This window comes from Miscanthus floridulus, chromosome 2 (assembly GCF_019320115.1).
Source record: "Miscanthus floridulus cultivar M001 chromosome 2, ASM1932011v1, whole genome shotgun sequence".
NCBI lineage: Eukaryota > Viridiplantae > Streptophyta > Magnoliopsida > Poales > Poaceae > Miscanthus > Miscanthus floridulus.
The window spans coordinates 64,983,409-64,997,090 of record NC_089581.1 but is presented as its reverse complement, the minus strand read 5'-3'; the positions used below and the strand labels follow the sequence as shown (position 1 = coordinate 64,997,090).

General features: G+C 51.4%; 1 protein-coding gene across 1 annotated transcript; it reads right to left on the bottom strand.

The window, feature by feature from the left end:
* Window positions 1-9,296: 9,296 nt before the first annotated feature.
* LOC136539007 (glycine-rich cell wall structural protein 2-like) lies at window positions 9,297-10,096 on the bottom strand. Its single transcript, XM_066530927.1, has one exon. It carries the CDS (start codon window positions 10,053-10,055, stop codon window positions 9,486-9,488), a length of 570 nt encoding a protein of 189 aa, XP_066387024.1. The 5' UTR covers window positions 10,056-10,096; the 3' UTR covers window positions 9,297-9,485.
* Between the last annotated feature and the right edge of the window lie 3,586 nt (window positions 10,097-13,682).

The window sequence follows — 13,682 nt, the reverse complement described above, 5'->3', positions numbered from 1 at the left end:
GGTTTTCATGCCCGATGTGCGATAGTGGTTGGTCGTGCGGTAGTGGTGGGCCATATCCTAGTCATGTCCTGCCTGATCAGGAGTCATTTTGTCGCACTAGGCACGTCCCGTCGGTCAGGGGGCGTCCCATCTGCATTAAATGGAAAGAGAGAGAGAGGGTTTCTCGCCCCACCGCTTCGCCTTCCCGATCAGCACGTCCTTTCCAAACCGCTGCTCCCCCTCCTTTAAGTAGGAGAGAAGAGAGAGGGTGTTCGCCTCGTTCTTTTGCCTATTCATCGCCTGCTGCCGCCGCCTTTCTTTTTTCTCTTCGTTGAGAGCATCCCGAAGAGCTACGGAGGTTCCTAGGAAAGGAAGGGGAGAGAGCGAGGGGGAAGAGGAGAACTCACTGATCCTTTTTGCAAGCCGGAGCAAGATGTCGGACTGGAGGTCGTCCACCATGAGGAAGTCGGTGCTGGAGTCTTTTGTCGAGAAGGGTTTTCTACCACCGCATGAGGTGGCACACTAGAGGGTCCCTGGGGGAGAGGAGTTCCCATGACCTCGTCCCGGTGAGGTGGTGTCCTTCCTTACCTTTCATGAGCGCGGGCTGGGATACCCTGTGCACTAGTTTCTGCGCAGGCTCCTTAATGAGTGGGATTTGGAGCTGCAACACCTCAATCCGACGGGGTGCTGCATATCGCCAGTTTCATCACCATGTACAAGGCTTTCTTTGGGATGGTGCCGCACATGGATCTCTTCTGGCGGTTCTTCTCTAGGAGGACCTTAACGGCAGGGAGCTCGGTTGAGGTTGTGCCGGTGGGGGTTTCGCCCTTCAGAGGAAGCCGAGCGTAGGAAGTTTGTACCCTACGTACACCCCTTGTAGTTCCAACCAGGGGTGGCACAGGGAGTGGTTCTACATCAGGAACCCAGAGGCTGCGCCATTCCTGATGTTTATCGGTAGGAGGCCGGAGGAGAGGGAAAGCTGGTCATGGGGTTGCGGCCATAAGGAGAGGCACAAGGTGGAGGCCATCGAAGAGGAGCTCTGAAAGCTCATGAGGTGCGGCCTTGATGGAGTGCGGGTGTTCTATACCCTCTACCACCGCCAGATTACGCCGTTGGCGGAGAGGATGCAGCCGATGTGGGAGTACGGCGGCCGATCGGACCTGAACTGTGCATTGCCAGGAGTTGTTGGATGACGAGGTCTAGAGTTGCATCGACCGGGTGCTGCAGCTGAGGCCTAGGGAGACGGTTGTAGGAAAACCCATACCGCTCAACGCCTCGACCGCGTCCACACTGGTGCGTTCCCTTGTTTTTGTTTGTGCTTCTTCTTTGCTCTTTACTATTTCTTTGATCTAGTTCATCCGTTCTGTAGGGGCTTGGGAGGTATAAGTCCTGACCACACCTTCCCAAGGGACCGGAAGGTGTGGCTCGACAGACCGCTTAGAAGAAGGCGGCCGAGGCTCGGAAGAAGAAAAAGAATAAGGAGATCCTGCGGAAGCAGGAGGAGCAGGAGATCATTCGGTGCACGAGGGTTGGGGAATGTAGGAGCGATGTCAAGTCAGAACTTGTGTTAGATGATCCTACGAATCTGGATGATATGGTCTTCTCCAGTGAGGAGGAGAGCGGGGGGGTCGTTGCGACCTTGGCGGAGCGTCGCGATACCGCGATGTCGTCCGCTGGTGGCCACACGTCGTGCGGCGGATCCCTCATCGAGGAAGCACGTAGCGAGCGCGAACATCATTGGTGAGCGAGCATCGAAGCAGACGTGGTCACCGTGTCCCTTGGCAGCATTGCCGGCCCCGTCCCCACCTATCGTGGACATGGCAGAGCAAGGTGGGCGATTTGCTAAGGGGCGGACTAACACCCGCGCGTCACTTGGACTAGTGCCGTCGCATGACCCACGACGGGTGGAGGACCTGCCTACTGCGGGCGCAGTCAAGCATGCCGGGCGATCTGAGGGGTGGACTGGAGCATGTGTGCCGCGTGAGTCATAGTCGGATAATACTACTCCTATTGCTCCGGTCGAGGATTCCCAAGCTAGGGGTCGGGATGACCCGCAGGTCGGGTAGGAGCCAGTAGGGACAACTTTGCCCCCTACCGAAGTAAAGGAGCGTGGGTCGCGGTCCAGGAGTGGTCCTTGACGCGCAGGCGTGTCAAGGTCGGGGTCAGCCTTCAGAGTTGTGCCGCTCGCCACCCGGTATGTCTTTCTCCATTTCCTTTTGGTTCTTTGCTGGTTGAGTTTTTGGAGTGTGACTAACCCATACCTTCCGTCAGTGGCCTAGGGATGCCGGGGATGAGTATTGCCTCGACTACCATGCAGGAGACCTAGAAGCCCGTTTTGCAGCGTGTCATGGCGGCAAGACCTTCCGTTCTGGGGATGGTGCCCTTCGGTTTGGCTATTGATGAGGCGGTGGCTATGGCATCAGTGTTAGCGGTGATCCCGGTGCCGATGGCGATGGTGGCATCGGAGGTGACTCTCGTGGCGGAGGCAAGGGATACCGAGCTTCCTGCCTTGCCAGGTAGAGGGTCGCGCGGCTCGCCCTTACCATCGGAGCCGAAGGCACCGGGGGAAGACATGGCTGGGACAGGGTCGGGAAGCTCGGCGGCGGCCCAGGCCAACGAGGTGGTGGAGATCCCGTCTGATGATGAGGCGAATGTCCCGGTGGAGCCATCGGTGCCGTTGCGGCAACCCACCAGTGATGTCATGGTGGAGCCGTTGGTGCCGTTATGGGGCCTAGCGGTGGTCTAGTCAGTGGCTGGGACCTCTGGCGGGCTGGTGGTGTCGCCGCGGGACCTGGCGGTGGCATGTTTGGAGGCTGGGCCCTCCAGCGAGGTGCCGGAGGGTGACCTAGAGTGGCCCTGCCCTGAGCACCCAGCGAACGCATGGTTCGTCCTCTGGGACTCCCGGGAGTGTCAGCTCTGGGACATCTTTGGGGGGCAAGGGCACATCGCGGTATCAGAACTCACCAAGCTAACTATGCAGCTTGAAAGCGCCCAGAAGCAGGCTCTGTTTGCCTGGCAGTTGGTTGAGGGCGACATGCAGCTCGTGGCGAAGGTGAGTTTTTGGTGCTTGTCCTTTACCCTTTGGATCCGTTGTTGGTCGTTTTTAGTGTGCTTGCCTTTTGTAGGAAATAAGGAAGACGTCGTCCCACAAGTCCCACTTCCTCCGGTCGGAGTACGCTCGGATGGCCGAGCTCGAGCGTCGAGTGGAGTTCGCTTGCCGCAAGGCCCAGGACCAGATGGTCGAGGCGGCCGCGGCAAGGGCGGAGGGGCAGCGTGCGGAGGAGCGGGCGACTGTGGCCGAGCAAGGGCTTAAGGCGGAAAGGGCCCACCAGGCGAAGACTAAGGCGGAGTTGTGGGCGTCCCTGGTGAACACCAAGGTGGCGCTTTAGGAGGCTTTGGCGGCCCTTGATCCAGAGCGCGCTGCCCTAGAGTCAGCGGAGAAGGCCTTGGAGGTGGAGTGGAGGGCCCGGTCAGAGGCGGATCGAGAGGTGCTCGTGCTCCGGGGCCGGGTGATGGAGACGGAGGACGCGAGTGCCCGGCTGCGTGAGCAGGTGGCTCGGCAAGCGGAGGATCTCTCCACCCTTGAGGCTTCTCACGCCGGTATGTACCCTTTTTGTTTTTTGTTGAGTTGGCTTTTCCCTCAGCCTATTTCTGAGCTCGTTGCTGTTCTCACAGAGCTGGGCAGAAAAGTGGAGGTGCTAGAGCAGGACCTAGAGACGACCAAGGCGATGCTTGGCCAGAATACGGAGGAGCTGGCCAAGTCCCGTGAGGAGTGTCGTGCTCTTGAGGGGGATCTTGACCAGATTCGCAATGTTGCCCAGCACGTTGTTTCGGAGATCTTTGGGTCGGCGCCGAGCACCAGCGCACCCGCTGTCCAGCTGGCGGAGGTCCCGGGGGAGGTTCGAGATCTTATTAGGTCTGAGCTGTTCTACGGAGCGTCAGGGGTGCTGACCGCGGTGGGGACGCACCATCCGCACCTGGACTTCGCCACCATCTAGAGCGGATACGCTGAAGGCATGAGCATGGCGGACATCCAGTCCATTGGGGAGAGCTTGCTGCCGTATGCGCGATCGGTGGCAGACCAAGTCTCCGCCGAGTGGGTGATGGACGTCCGCCGTGAAGACCTGGCCAAAAGCGCGTGTGGAGAGGATGCTGCAGGGCTCTCGGATGGCGAGGAGCCTGGGTCGGAGGTGAATGTCGCTCCGATCTTGGCCGAGCCGGATGCCCTACCGTCGGGAAGTAAGCAGCTCGCGCCTTCGTCGGTTGCACCTTCGTCGGATGTCGCCGGGCCGGCCCAGTAGCATGTAAAAATAATAGTAGTTTAGTGGAAGTAGATAGTTTTAAGCTTGTGAGGGAAGCCCCCGTATAAAACGTTCGTGAGCTTAACAGTTATAATGGTATTTTATTTTCTGCGATGGAGTCACTCCGTTCGAGGAAGCTTGTTCCCCTTCGTTCCTTAGTTTTTCCCTTAGCATAATTTTGTTTTTTAGTTCTTTCTTTCTCGTACCTGCCCGTTTGTTCCATAGATTGAGACCTTGTGAGCCCGGGGCGTGGCCCACGAGGCTCATCTGTTCATAACCGTAGGAAAGAGCGGGGTGCGATCAGTCAGAATTTTTAAAGCAAAGCTACGTAAGGTAAATTAAAGGAATGAACTACCCCTTCGTTAGGGTAGGAAGGAATTTCTCCATACAATAGTAAACAAAACAGAGAGGTAGTAGTGCCCCCTAGTGGAGCCCCCGAGCACCTCGAGCTGAAAAACGTTCGGGTCAGGGTGCTCTTACAGGAGCATACGTTAAGTAAATAATGGTAAGACTGAAACTTAGGGGAAAAGAAAATGACGTAGCTGTTCCAAGGTGCTTAGTGAGAGCATCGTCGTCATTATCCTTCAGTCGTTAGGTGTCCGGTCGGATCACTTTAGTCGTTTGGATCCTTGTCCGCTATGCCCCCTTCTTCTTTTTCTTAGCCTACCAGCCTACCTCAGTAGGCGCTTGAGGAGCAGGCAGTCCTTGTAGAAGTGGTTCACGGGGTAGTCGTGGTTGGTGCATGGACTCTCCATGAGCTCGTGGAAGTGGCTGGAGGGGCCCTGATGGGGCGGCGTGCCCGCATGATCAGTCATGGCGACCAACGCGGAGTTGGCCGGTTGACGACGATTCTTTCTATTCTTTTTTCCCCTCTGAGTGGAGGGGCCCTCGTCTTGATCCTGGCGCTTGGCCTTTCCTTTGTTGTGGCCTCCGTTGAAGCGCAGTGGGAACGGCGCTTGCTAGAGGTGTTGGGCGAAGGTCAGTGGCCCCGGGCTATCAGGGCTGGGACTTCGGTCGACGCCGCGCGTGCCTCGGTTCGGTCCGAGGTGTGCGTAGACGGGTAGTCGGCACGAAGCAGTCGTCAAGTCAAGATGAGGTGTCGTTGCGGCTTCCTGTGCCACACTTGGTGGTTGCGACGGTGGTAGGGCATAGTGCCCCACCTGCTGCGTCTCTGTTCCCCGGATAGGGAGCGAGGTCGTGAGTCGGCATCGCAATGCGGAGCTGTCCGCTTGTTGAACGGCGGCGGTCTCCACCAGTGCCTGGAGGTTCCGGTGGATCGCCTGTTCACGAGGGTCATTCGGCTCGGACAAGCTGCGTAGGAGCACTGCAGCAGCGGCAATGTTTTGGCTGGCCCAAGCGAACTACAGGGGATCAGTTCCCCTATTCGGAGTGTTGCGTTGGACCCGACGGGCGCTGTTCGTCGGTCTATGCACGCGGGGCGCAGCGTGGTATGTCGAGCGCGCTGGCGCAGTTGGTGGCTGATGCGGCCACTGTTGTTGTAGATCCTCCTCGTGCTTGCGCGTGAGCTCGGGTGTCTCCGCCTGAGGGCTTGGAGGGGCGTGAGTCCGTGCGGACTCCGTTACCCCAGGTGGCCGTTCTGGAGCGTCCGTCATAGCGCACTCACGGGACGGACGGTGGCTTGGTGCCACGTCGTCGATGCTGGAGTCGTCACTCCCGACGTCATTGTCCATGAAGTCAAGACAGCTAGGACCATAGCCCGCCATCCCCACAAGTTCAGACGTGAGAGTGGGCGATGCTGGCATCCGCTGGAGCCCCCAGGCGTCTGCGTCTGCAGGAGACACGAGACCATAGGGGAACCGGCCGTATGGCGGTTGCGATGGGGACAATGGTAACCCACCGGGTATTTGGCGGAAGATAGAATGTAGTAAGTAAATAACAGCATGTATATTACTCATAGCGGGGTTTGAGCAGAGAGTTTGCTCGGAATGAAACGCAGATGTTGCGCCGTCGATGTCGCCCGTCCCAGAGTCGATGGAGGGTGCCCCTTCGACGGGTGCTAGAACATATGCCTCCTCGTGGAGGTGGAGTACGTCGAGCCGGTCGGCGACAAAGTCTAGGCCTCCGAAGCGGAAGGCCTTGGAAGGCTCGAAGACGGGTGGAACCCGCATCCCGGCGGGCGAGAGTGCGGGGAATTCCATCGAGCCAAAGCAAATCGTATCGCCCGAGCCCGCCACGGTGGGGGTGGCGGAAAAATGGGCCATCCGATTACCAAAAAAGTGTTGAACGTACAACGTCCTCCCCACGGACGGCACCAACTGTCGGTACAGAAAGTGACCAATTAGTAAATGTTTATAGTTTTGCTGCACATTGTGATCGGAGGTGGCCTAGCACTCAATGACACGGGATTTATACTGGTTCAGGCAACGTGCCCTATGTCCAGTGTGGGTTGGTCGGTGACTTTATTCCCGAGCCCAGGTGCTCGAAGTCTGTAGTGGGGTTACAAATGAGAGAGAGAGATGGGGTGTCCAATCGGTCCGGTCGGAAGGGCCAAGATTGATAGGAGCTATGCTATGAACGAAGTGTCCAAGCGTGTGCTTGAGGGGTTGCGAGCTATTGATCTAATGAACCTGAACTTGAAGAAGTCGACTCCGGTTCACCTCCTGTGTTTGGAGGGAGCACATCCCCTTCTATAGAAGAAGGGGATGGCTTTACAAGTGAAAGGGAGAGAGAGTACGGACGTTTCTAAGCCTTGTTGCCCATGCCGACGGGGATGGGACAATGGTGGGCGCCTGCAATACTGTTGATGTCGCTGCAGAATGTCAGGTACATGTGGGAGGTTGAGCTATTTTCTTCAAGACTGGAGGATGTCGGTACCTGCAAAAATGTTGTCTCGCCGACTGGAGGCATGGTTGTACCACGTTTACCTGGTACGGTGAATTCCGGCGCCCACAATACTGTTGATGTCCAGAGGCACATGGGGGGTCTTACCGTACGGGTGTTTTGACCGGCGCCTACAATACTGTAGAGGTAAATGTCGGCGTCTTCAATACTGTTCGTGGCAGGGCGGTTGTAAAGTGCTGCTCCACAGGGTATGGTGCCTGGTGCCGTGGTTTGACTTGTGAGCCCCGTCTTGCCTTCCTTCATACGCCTTCTGGTTCTTTCCGAGCGGGCGTCCCCGGTCGGATGGTCCCTAGTCGGTTCTGGCGCGCCAGTCGGAGAATAGCGATGGGCAGGGTTCTTTTCTGAACCCCGGTTGGAGACACGGGGTCGGAGTTGGAGGCGGTCCTCGGGTCAGACTTTCCGAGTGGAGGCTGTGCGAAGGCAGTCGGAGCCTGACGCTAGCGCTCCGATAGGAGAGGCCGTTCGGAGTTGGCCTGAGCCTGCGCTAGTGCTCCGGTCGGAAAGATGGGCCGAAGGTGGCCAGGGCCTGAAGCGAGTGCTTCGGTCTGTTGAATTTAGACTCTCAGGCCTGTCTAGAAGAAAAGAAGGCTATCCTTCTGGGCCGAGCCTTGGCGTGGAAGCCGGTCCCCAAAGGACCCCGGATTTATGAAACCGACAGATTAAAAAAACAAATAAGACCGAAATCATATAAGGAAAAAGAAAAAATACCGACGCAAACTATAGTGGAATAGAAAAACGGTAATATATAATATTAACCAGAAATCGAACAAAGAATACAAAATCCAGAAAATTGGACAGGAAAGGAAAGTCCGGAACCCGAACAGGAATCAGAAAAACCAAACGCAAACGGGACAGAATCTACGGACTAAAAATTTAAAAAAATCGGAAGCAGGACTCTATGACCAAATAAAACACGTTGCATAAAAAAGAGAAAAAACTAAAAAAAATATTTGGATTAGGACTCCTGTTAAAGTGAATTAGGATTCAAACTATAGTGAATAGAAAAATGGTACCAAATAAAACATGTTGCATAAAAAGAGAAAAAAAACTAAAAAATATTTGGATTAGGACTCCTGTTGAAGTGAATTAGGATTGAAGTAATCTATCTGGATTAGGATTCCTAGCCATCTAAGTTACCTAAAATCCTTACATGTGTCATATAAATAACGAGCGGTTGATAGTCAAACGTAGATAAACATTCACATAGTTAGTTACTTAGTTAGAAAGGGCCATAAAAAATAAATGGAAAGAAATTTTGCCTCCTTATTATTCGGTAGAGAGAGGTGAAATATAAATCTATAGCAGTGCGATGGCCTTATATTATTTATCCCAACGGACAAGTCGAGGTCCTGAGGGCGTCAACAACGTCGAGCCATTATTATCGCGAAAATTCTTAGCACCACATGTGTACAATCCAGCTAGCGATGAGAAGAGAAGGCCGAACAAATAGCCTTGCGAGGATGCGATGCGAACAAGCTAGCTGCACGAACGCACGCTGTCAACCAAGACGCCAAAGCAGAAGCACTGCCGTGAGCCCGTGACCCTTTGCGAAGCACGACATCCCGAATGGACACCATAAAGCCTCACACCGCTCTACCACCGGTATTTGAGTAATGCTCCGTCATTCCCAAGATCCAACTAGCTAGCTAGCACGAAAACCGCCAGATTTGACACCATGGCGCCGGAGGGACACCGGCCAAATCCCGAAGCAAAACACCGACAGATCTAGTTGCTATATATATGGCCACCACAGTCGCGCGAGGGATGGGCTGTCCGCTGTCCAGCCGCAAGGACTAGGAATATCTCGGCACAACATGTGACCATATATATAAAGGAATGGACGATGCAGGGGCTGGAATCGGAGAAGGGTTCTTCTTCAAGCAGTTTATACCACGCGGCGGTAGGCCTGTAGAAATTGCGGTATCTTGCGAGTTAGGAGTTTGTCAGTAGCGAGATTCCAGCAGATTCACGATGCATAACAGTTGTGAGATACTGCATGAATGACGATAACTCCAGAACCAATCTCATAGCAGAATACTATTGCCAGAGATTTGACATGCATGTACGTAAATATTGCATATGCTTCCACATCGCACTTTACATAACACAAAAGCCACATCACACAAGCCTATCTCTTAAGTGTTCATACTATAATTCCATAGATGCATGCTTTTTATTTATCACTTAGCTGTTGCCAGTAATGTAAAGCGGCAAAGCAGTTTACAGGTCAAACATGCCTTGTAGTGTTACACACGATGAACACAGCTTCCAGCAGCAAGACAGACTCATGTTTGGTGACATATTTGTAATAATATACTTATGTAGGTAGCTCTCAAAAAGAGCCTAATAGTGTCCGTTGCCGTTGCCACCTCCGTAACCAGAGCCAGATCCAGATCCATAGCCAGAGCCACCACTTTGACCACCGCCACCTCCACCGCCACCACCGCTTCCATAGCCTCCTCCATGAGCACCACCTGCTCCATATCCTTCGCCTGACCCATAACCCGAGCCAGAGCCGTAGCCAGATCCACCTTGGCCGCCGCCACCACCGCCACCATGTCCACCACCACCACCGCCACCGCTCCCATACCCACCAGCACCACCACTGCCAGCTCCGTAGCCAGACCCTTGCCCGGAGCCATACCCAGAGCCACCAGCTCCACCACCCTCGCCGCCACCGCCTCCACCGCCACCACCATGTCCATACCCACCAGCAGCACCTCCACTGCCACCGCCCTCACCATACCCTGATCCGGACCCATAGCCTGATCCCCCATAGCCACCGCCTCCACCACCACCGCTACCGCCACCTCCTCCGCCGGGGCCATAACCCAGTTTGCGGCTTCCACCAGCGGTGGCCATGCCTATGCTAAGGAGGACGAGGATGGCAAGCGCCAGATGCTTGGTCGCCATCTTGGCTGCTAGCTCTTAGTGGAAGTGTGGTTGGTTGTGTGGTGGAGTGAACTGAAGCCGGCGGTGTATTTATAGGGTGCAAAACCGTGCATGGCTCGGCAGCTCAGTGTGTCCCTGCATGGTCTAAAGCAGCCAAAGGCTAGCGCACGTAGATCTTGGACTCTGGACGCGCAGGATGCGTGTGAAACGAGGACCCGGGGAGTGAACTAGTGCTTGCCACTTTGTTGACACTTTGGGAGAGGCGGTGCGTGATGTGCTCTTTTTCTTTTTCTTTGCTTTTGCGAGATAGAATTATTCGGTTTGCTATTGCATTCTGTCCATACTTAATGGTCATCTGTGGTCATTTTCTTGAGCGCGACTTCGATTTTTGTTAATCCGACTAACGAATCCGTGGTAACTCGAGTAAGCTACGCGTGGATAAATCAGCATATGTGGGTGCACTTTATTGCGTGTGATCTATGCAGTTATTCAGTGATTTATTGGTAGATACAATGCGCTAATCATGTTTCGAGGGCTCACGCTCACGCGTACGTGGATTCATCATATCAATTTAGTTGTAATCTAGTCATCATGTATCTAGTACACCGTTACCTACTAGTAGAATTTAATTTTACCTATGGATCCTTGTTTTTTTATATAGTCGATCCATCTATTATTAGAGAATAAACACACGTACTGAAATGTATTTTTTTAGCCTATATGTAGTGACATGCACGTATTTTTCTCGAATGCGCAAGAGAACCACGTATCTTTATATTAAGATAGAAGAACGGGAAGTTTACAAGATACAGCAATTATTGAAAGTTTACACGACGCGGCATGGCCAACCATGCGCTAAATCTGAAACATATATGCACATATACATACACAATCTATTGGCTTACCCTTTGTACATGGTGGTCATGGATGATAATATAGTCAGCTTGATATATATATATATATATATATATATATATATATATATATATATATATATATATATATATATATATATATATATATATATATATATATATACTATCCTGTAGCTGGCTACAGAATAACTTATTCTGTAGCCACTTTGAGTTATGATAATTACTATGTTAATTTACGAGATTATAGTAACTCCTTACTAAGTGGTTTAATATAACGTTATGGTAAATATCCCCATGTGTTATAGTAACCCAACTATCGTAAATATGTATTGACATTATGGTAAATTAGTATATAAAATTATAGTAAATGGAGGTGGCTACAGAATAACTTATTTTGTAGCCGGCTACTGAATAGCCTCTCCATATATATATATATATATATATCTGATCACTGTTTTAATTTTGATCAATCACACAGTCATCGCGATAAGATGGAAGACCAAGCTGATCACATCAGGGCTAGCAAGCTATACATATTAGACTTTGCGAGAGTTGTCGTTTCCCTTCCAAATAACTTTTTGATTTTTGAAGGCTAAGACAAATTTGAATCTTGGGCAAAAAGCTACTTTGAGGACCAATCAATCATTTGTCTGTGCCGACTGCGATGCACTAAGCCCTTGTTTAGTTGGAGAAATTTGGATTTTGGGGCTATTGTAATACGTTCGTTTTTATTTGGCAAATAGTGTTCAAACATGGACTAATTAGGCTCAAAACGTTCGTCTCGCAATTTCCCACCAAACTGTGCAATTAGTTTTTCTTTTCGTCTACATTTAATGCTCCATACACGGACCGTAAACATTCGATGTGACAGGTACTGTAGCAACTTTTTAGAATTTGGGTTCCAACTAAATAAGGGCTAAATATATCCTTGTTATTTCCTTGTCGCTGCGCGGGACTGCGAGCACAAGAAGGCCGTCTATCGAGACCAACAAAATGGATGCTAGCTTCGCATGTTCTCGAGAGATCAGACTCAGTGAGCGTGGGTACGCTGTGCCAACTGCCAACTGAGTGACTTTATTGCTGGAAGAACAGTGCAGTGGTAGCTCGCTCTTGTCTGGATGCGCGCGGTCATATATCCCACGTCTTTCGTAGAGCCCAAAGGCCAACCTAACAAAGCAGGATCAGAGCAATGAGAATAACAAGCACATTCCTAACTAGTTTTTTTTTTAATCTCGTGCGTGATTCACCCTTTAATCTAGGGCTTGTTTGGAGATGTACTGTAGTGGAGGAGCAGCCAGAGCCCCAGATCCTGGGCTCCTCCGGTTTCTCCCCTTTGCCTGTTGCTTTTTTGTCAGAGACGGAGTCGGCCGGCTCTTTGCTACAGTGCAGCATAGTCCAAAATAGTGCGAGCCGGAGCCGGCAGGAGCGCTGCCGAACACTGTCCTATAATAAAATGCATGTTGTATGAATATATATCAACCATGCCCGTGTTTAGTTGTCAGGCCAAATTCTAAAAAAAAATGCTACAGTATTTATTCCATCGAATTTTGTGATACGTGCATGGAGCATTAAATGTAGGCGAAAAAAAACTAATTGCATAGTTTGGTTAGAAATTGCGAGACGAACGTTTTAAACCTAATTAGACCATGATTGAACACTAATTGCCAAATAAAAACGAAAGTGCTACCGTATCCCAAAATCTAAAATTCACCCAACTAAACACCCTCCGTATCTGGAATTAAATTGGGTGAACCCTGAGTCCAACATCACTTGTGCGCTCCCATGATTGATGAATGATACGTGGCAGTATAGAATATCACGTGGATACCACGTAGCACACATGGAGGCTGAAATTTAAGAGCATCAGCAGTGTATAGGATCGATCCTGGTTCTATCCCATGATTTGATGGCACCTGTTAAAAACGTAGCAATGTATAGAACCGACGTCGAACCTATAAATGAAGCCCACGACATTAAAAAAAGGCAGCCCAACTTGCGATGCTCGGTGACCAACAGGCCAACAGCGCCTGGTGCCGGTGCCCAGTGGCCCCCACCCCTCCTTTCTTTACGAGATGATTCTGCAGCAGGAGAGAGAATGGTGGATGGGAGCGGGTTCTATCCAACGCACCTGGTTCTTCAACGAACCAGCGACGCAATGTATCGACCCAGGTCGATAAAAGATAGGACCGGCATAGAACCGCACACTGCGGACGCTCTAAGAGCCGAGGACAATATGAGGGACAAAATGCTGCAGATTATGGTGGACGTGGAATTTGGTTACCTGTACACTATCAACAATCCGCCGTAGGAGCGCACAGGTGATGGTTTGGACCCACCGTACCTAGGCCTTGTTTAGTTGGCGAAATTTTTTGGAAAATGATACCGTAACACTTTCGTTGTTATTTGGCAATTAGTGTCCAATCATAGTCTAATTAGGCTTAAAAGATTCGTCTCGTGAATTTCGTCTAAACTGTGTAATTAGTTTTGTTTTTATTTATATTTAATTCTTCATGCATACGTCCAAAGATTCGATGTGATGGAGAATCTTGAAAAATTTTGCAAAATTTTGAGAACTAAACAGGCACCTAGTCCAAATGACAGTTTATTTAAGGAATAGGAGCGGCAAGTACCTACATGTCATATATATTAATAAAATTAACAAAGTTTACAGGGAAATCAAAAGGAACAAAAGAAGGTAAAATAAGAAAACAAAACAAACTAAACTGAAACGAAGAAAATTCTCAAGGTTATTGCTCGAGTAGGAGTTCTCCTT

Excerpts from the sequence above, each read along its gene's own strand:
- LOC136539007 (XM_066530927.1), bottom strand. The coding sequence starts at position 10,055 with ATGGCGACCAAGCATCTGGCGCTTGCCATCCTCGTCCTCCTTAGCATA.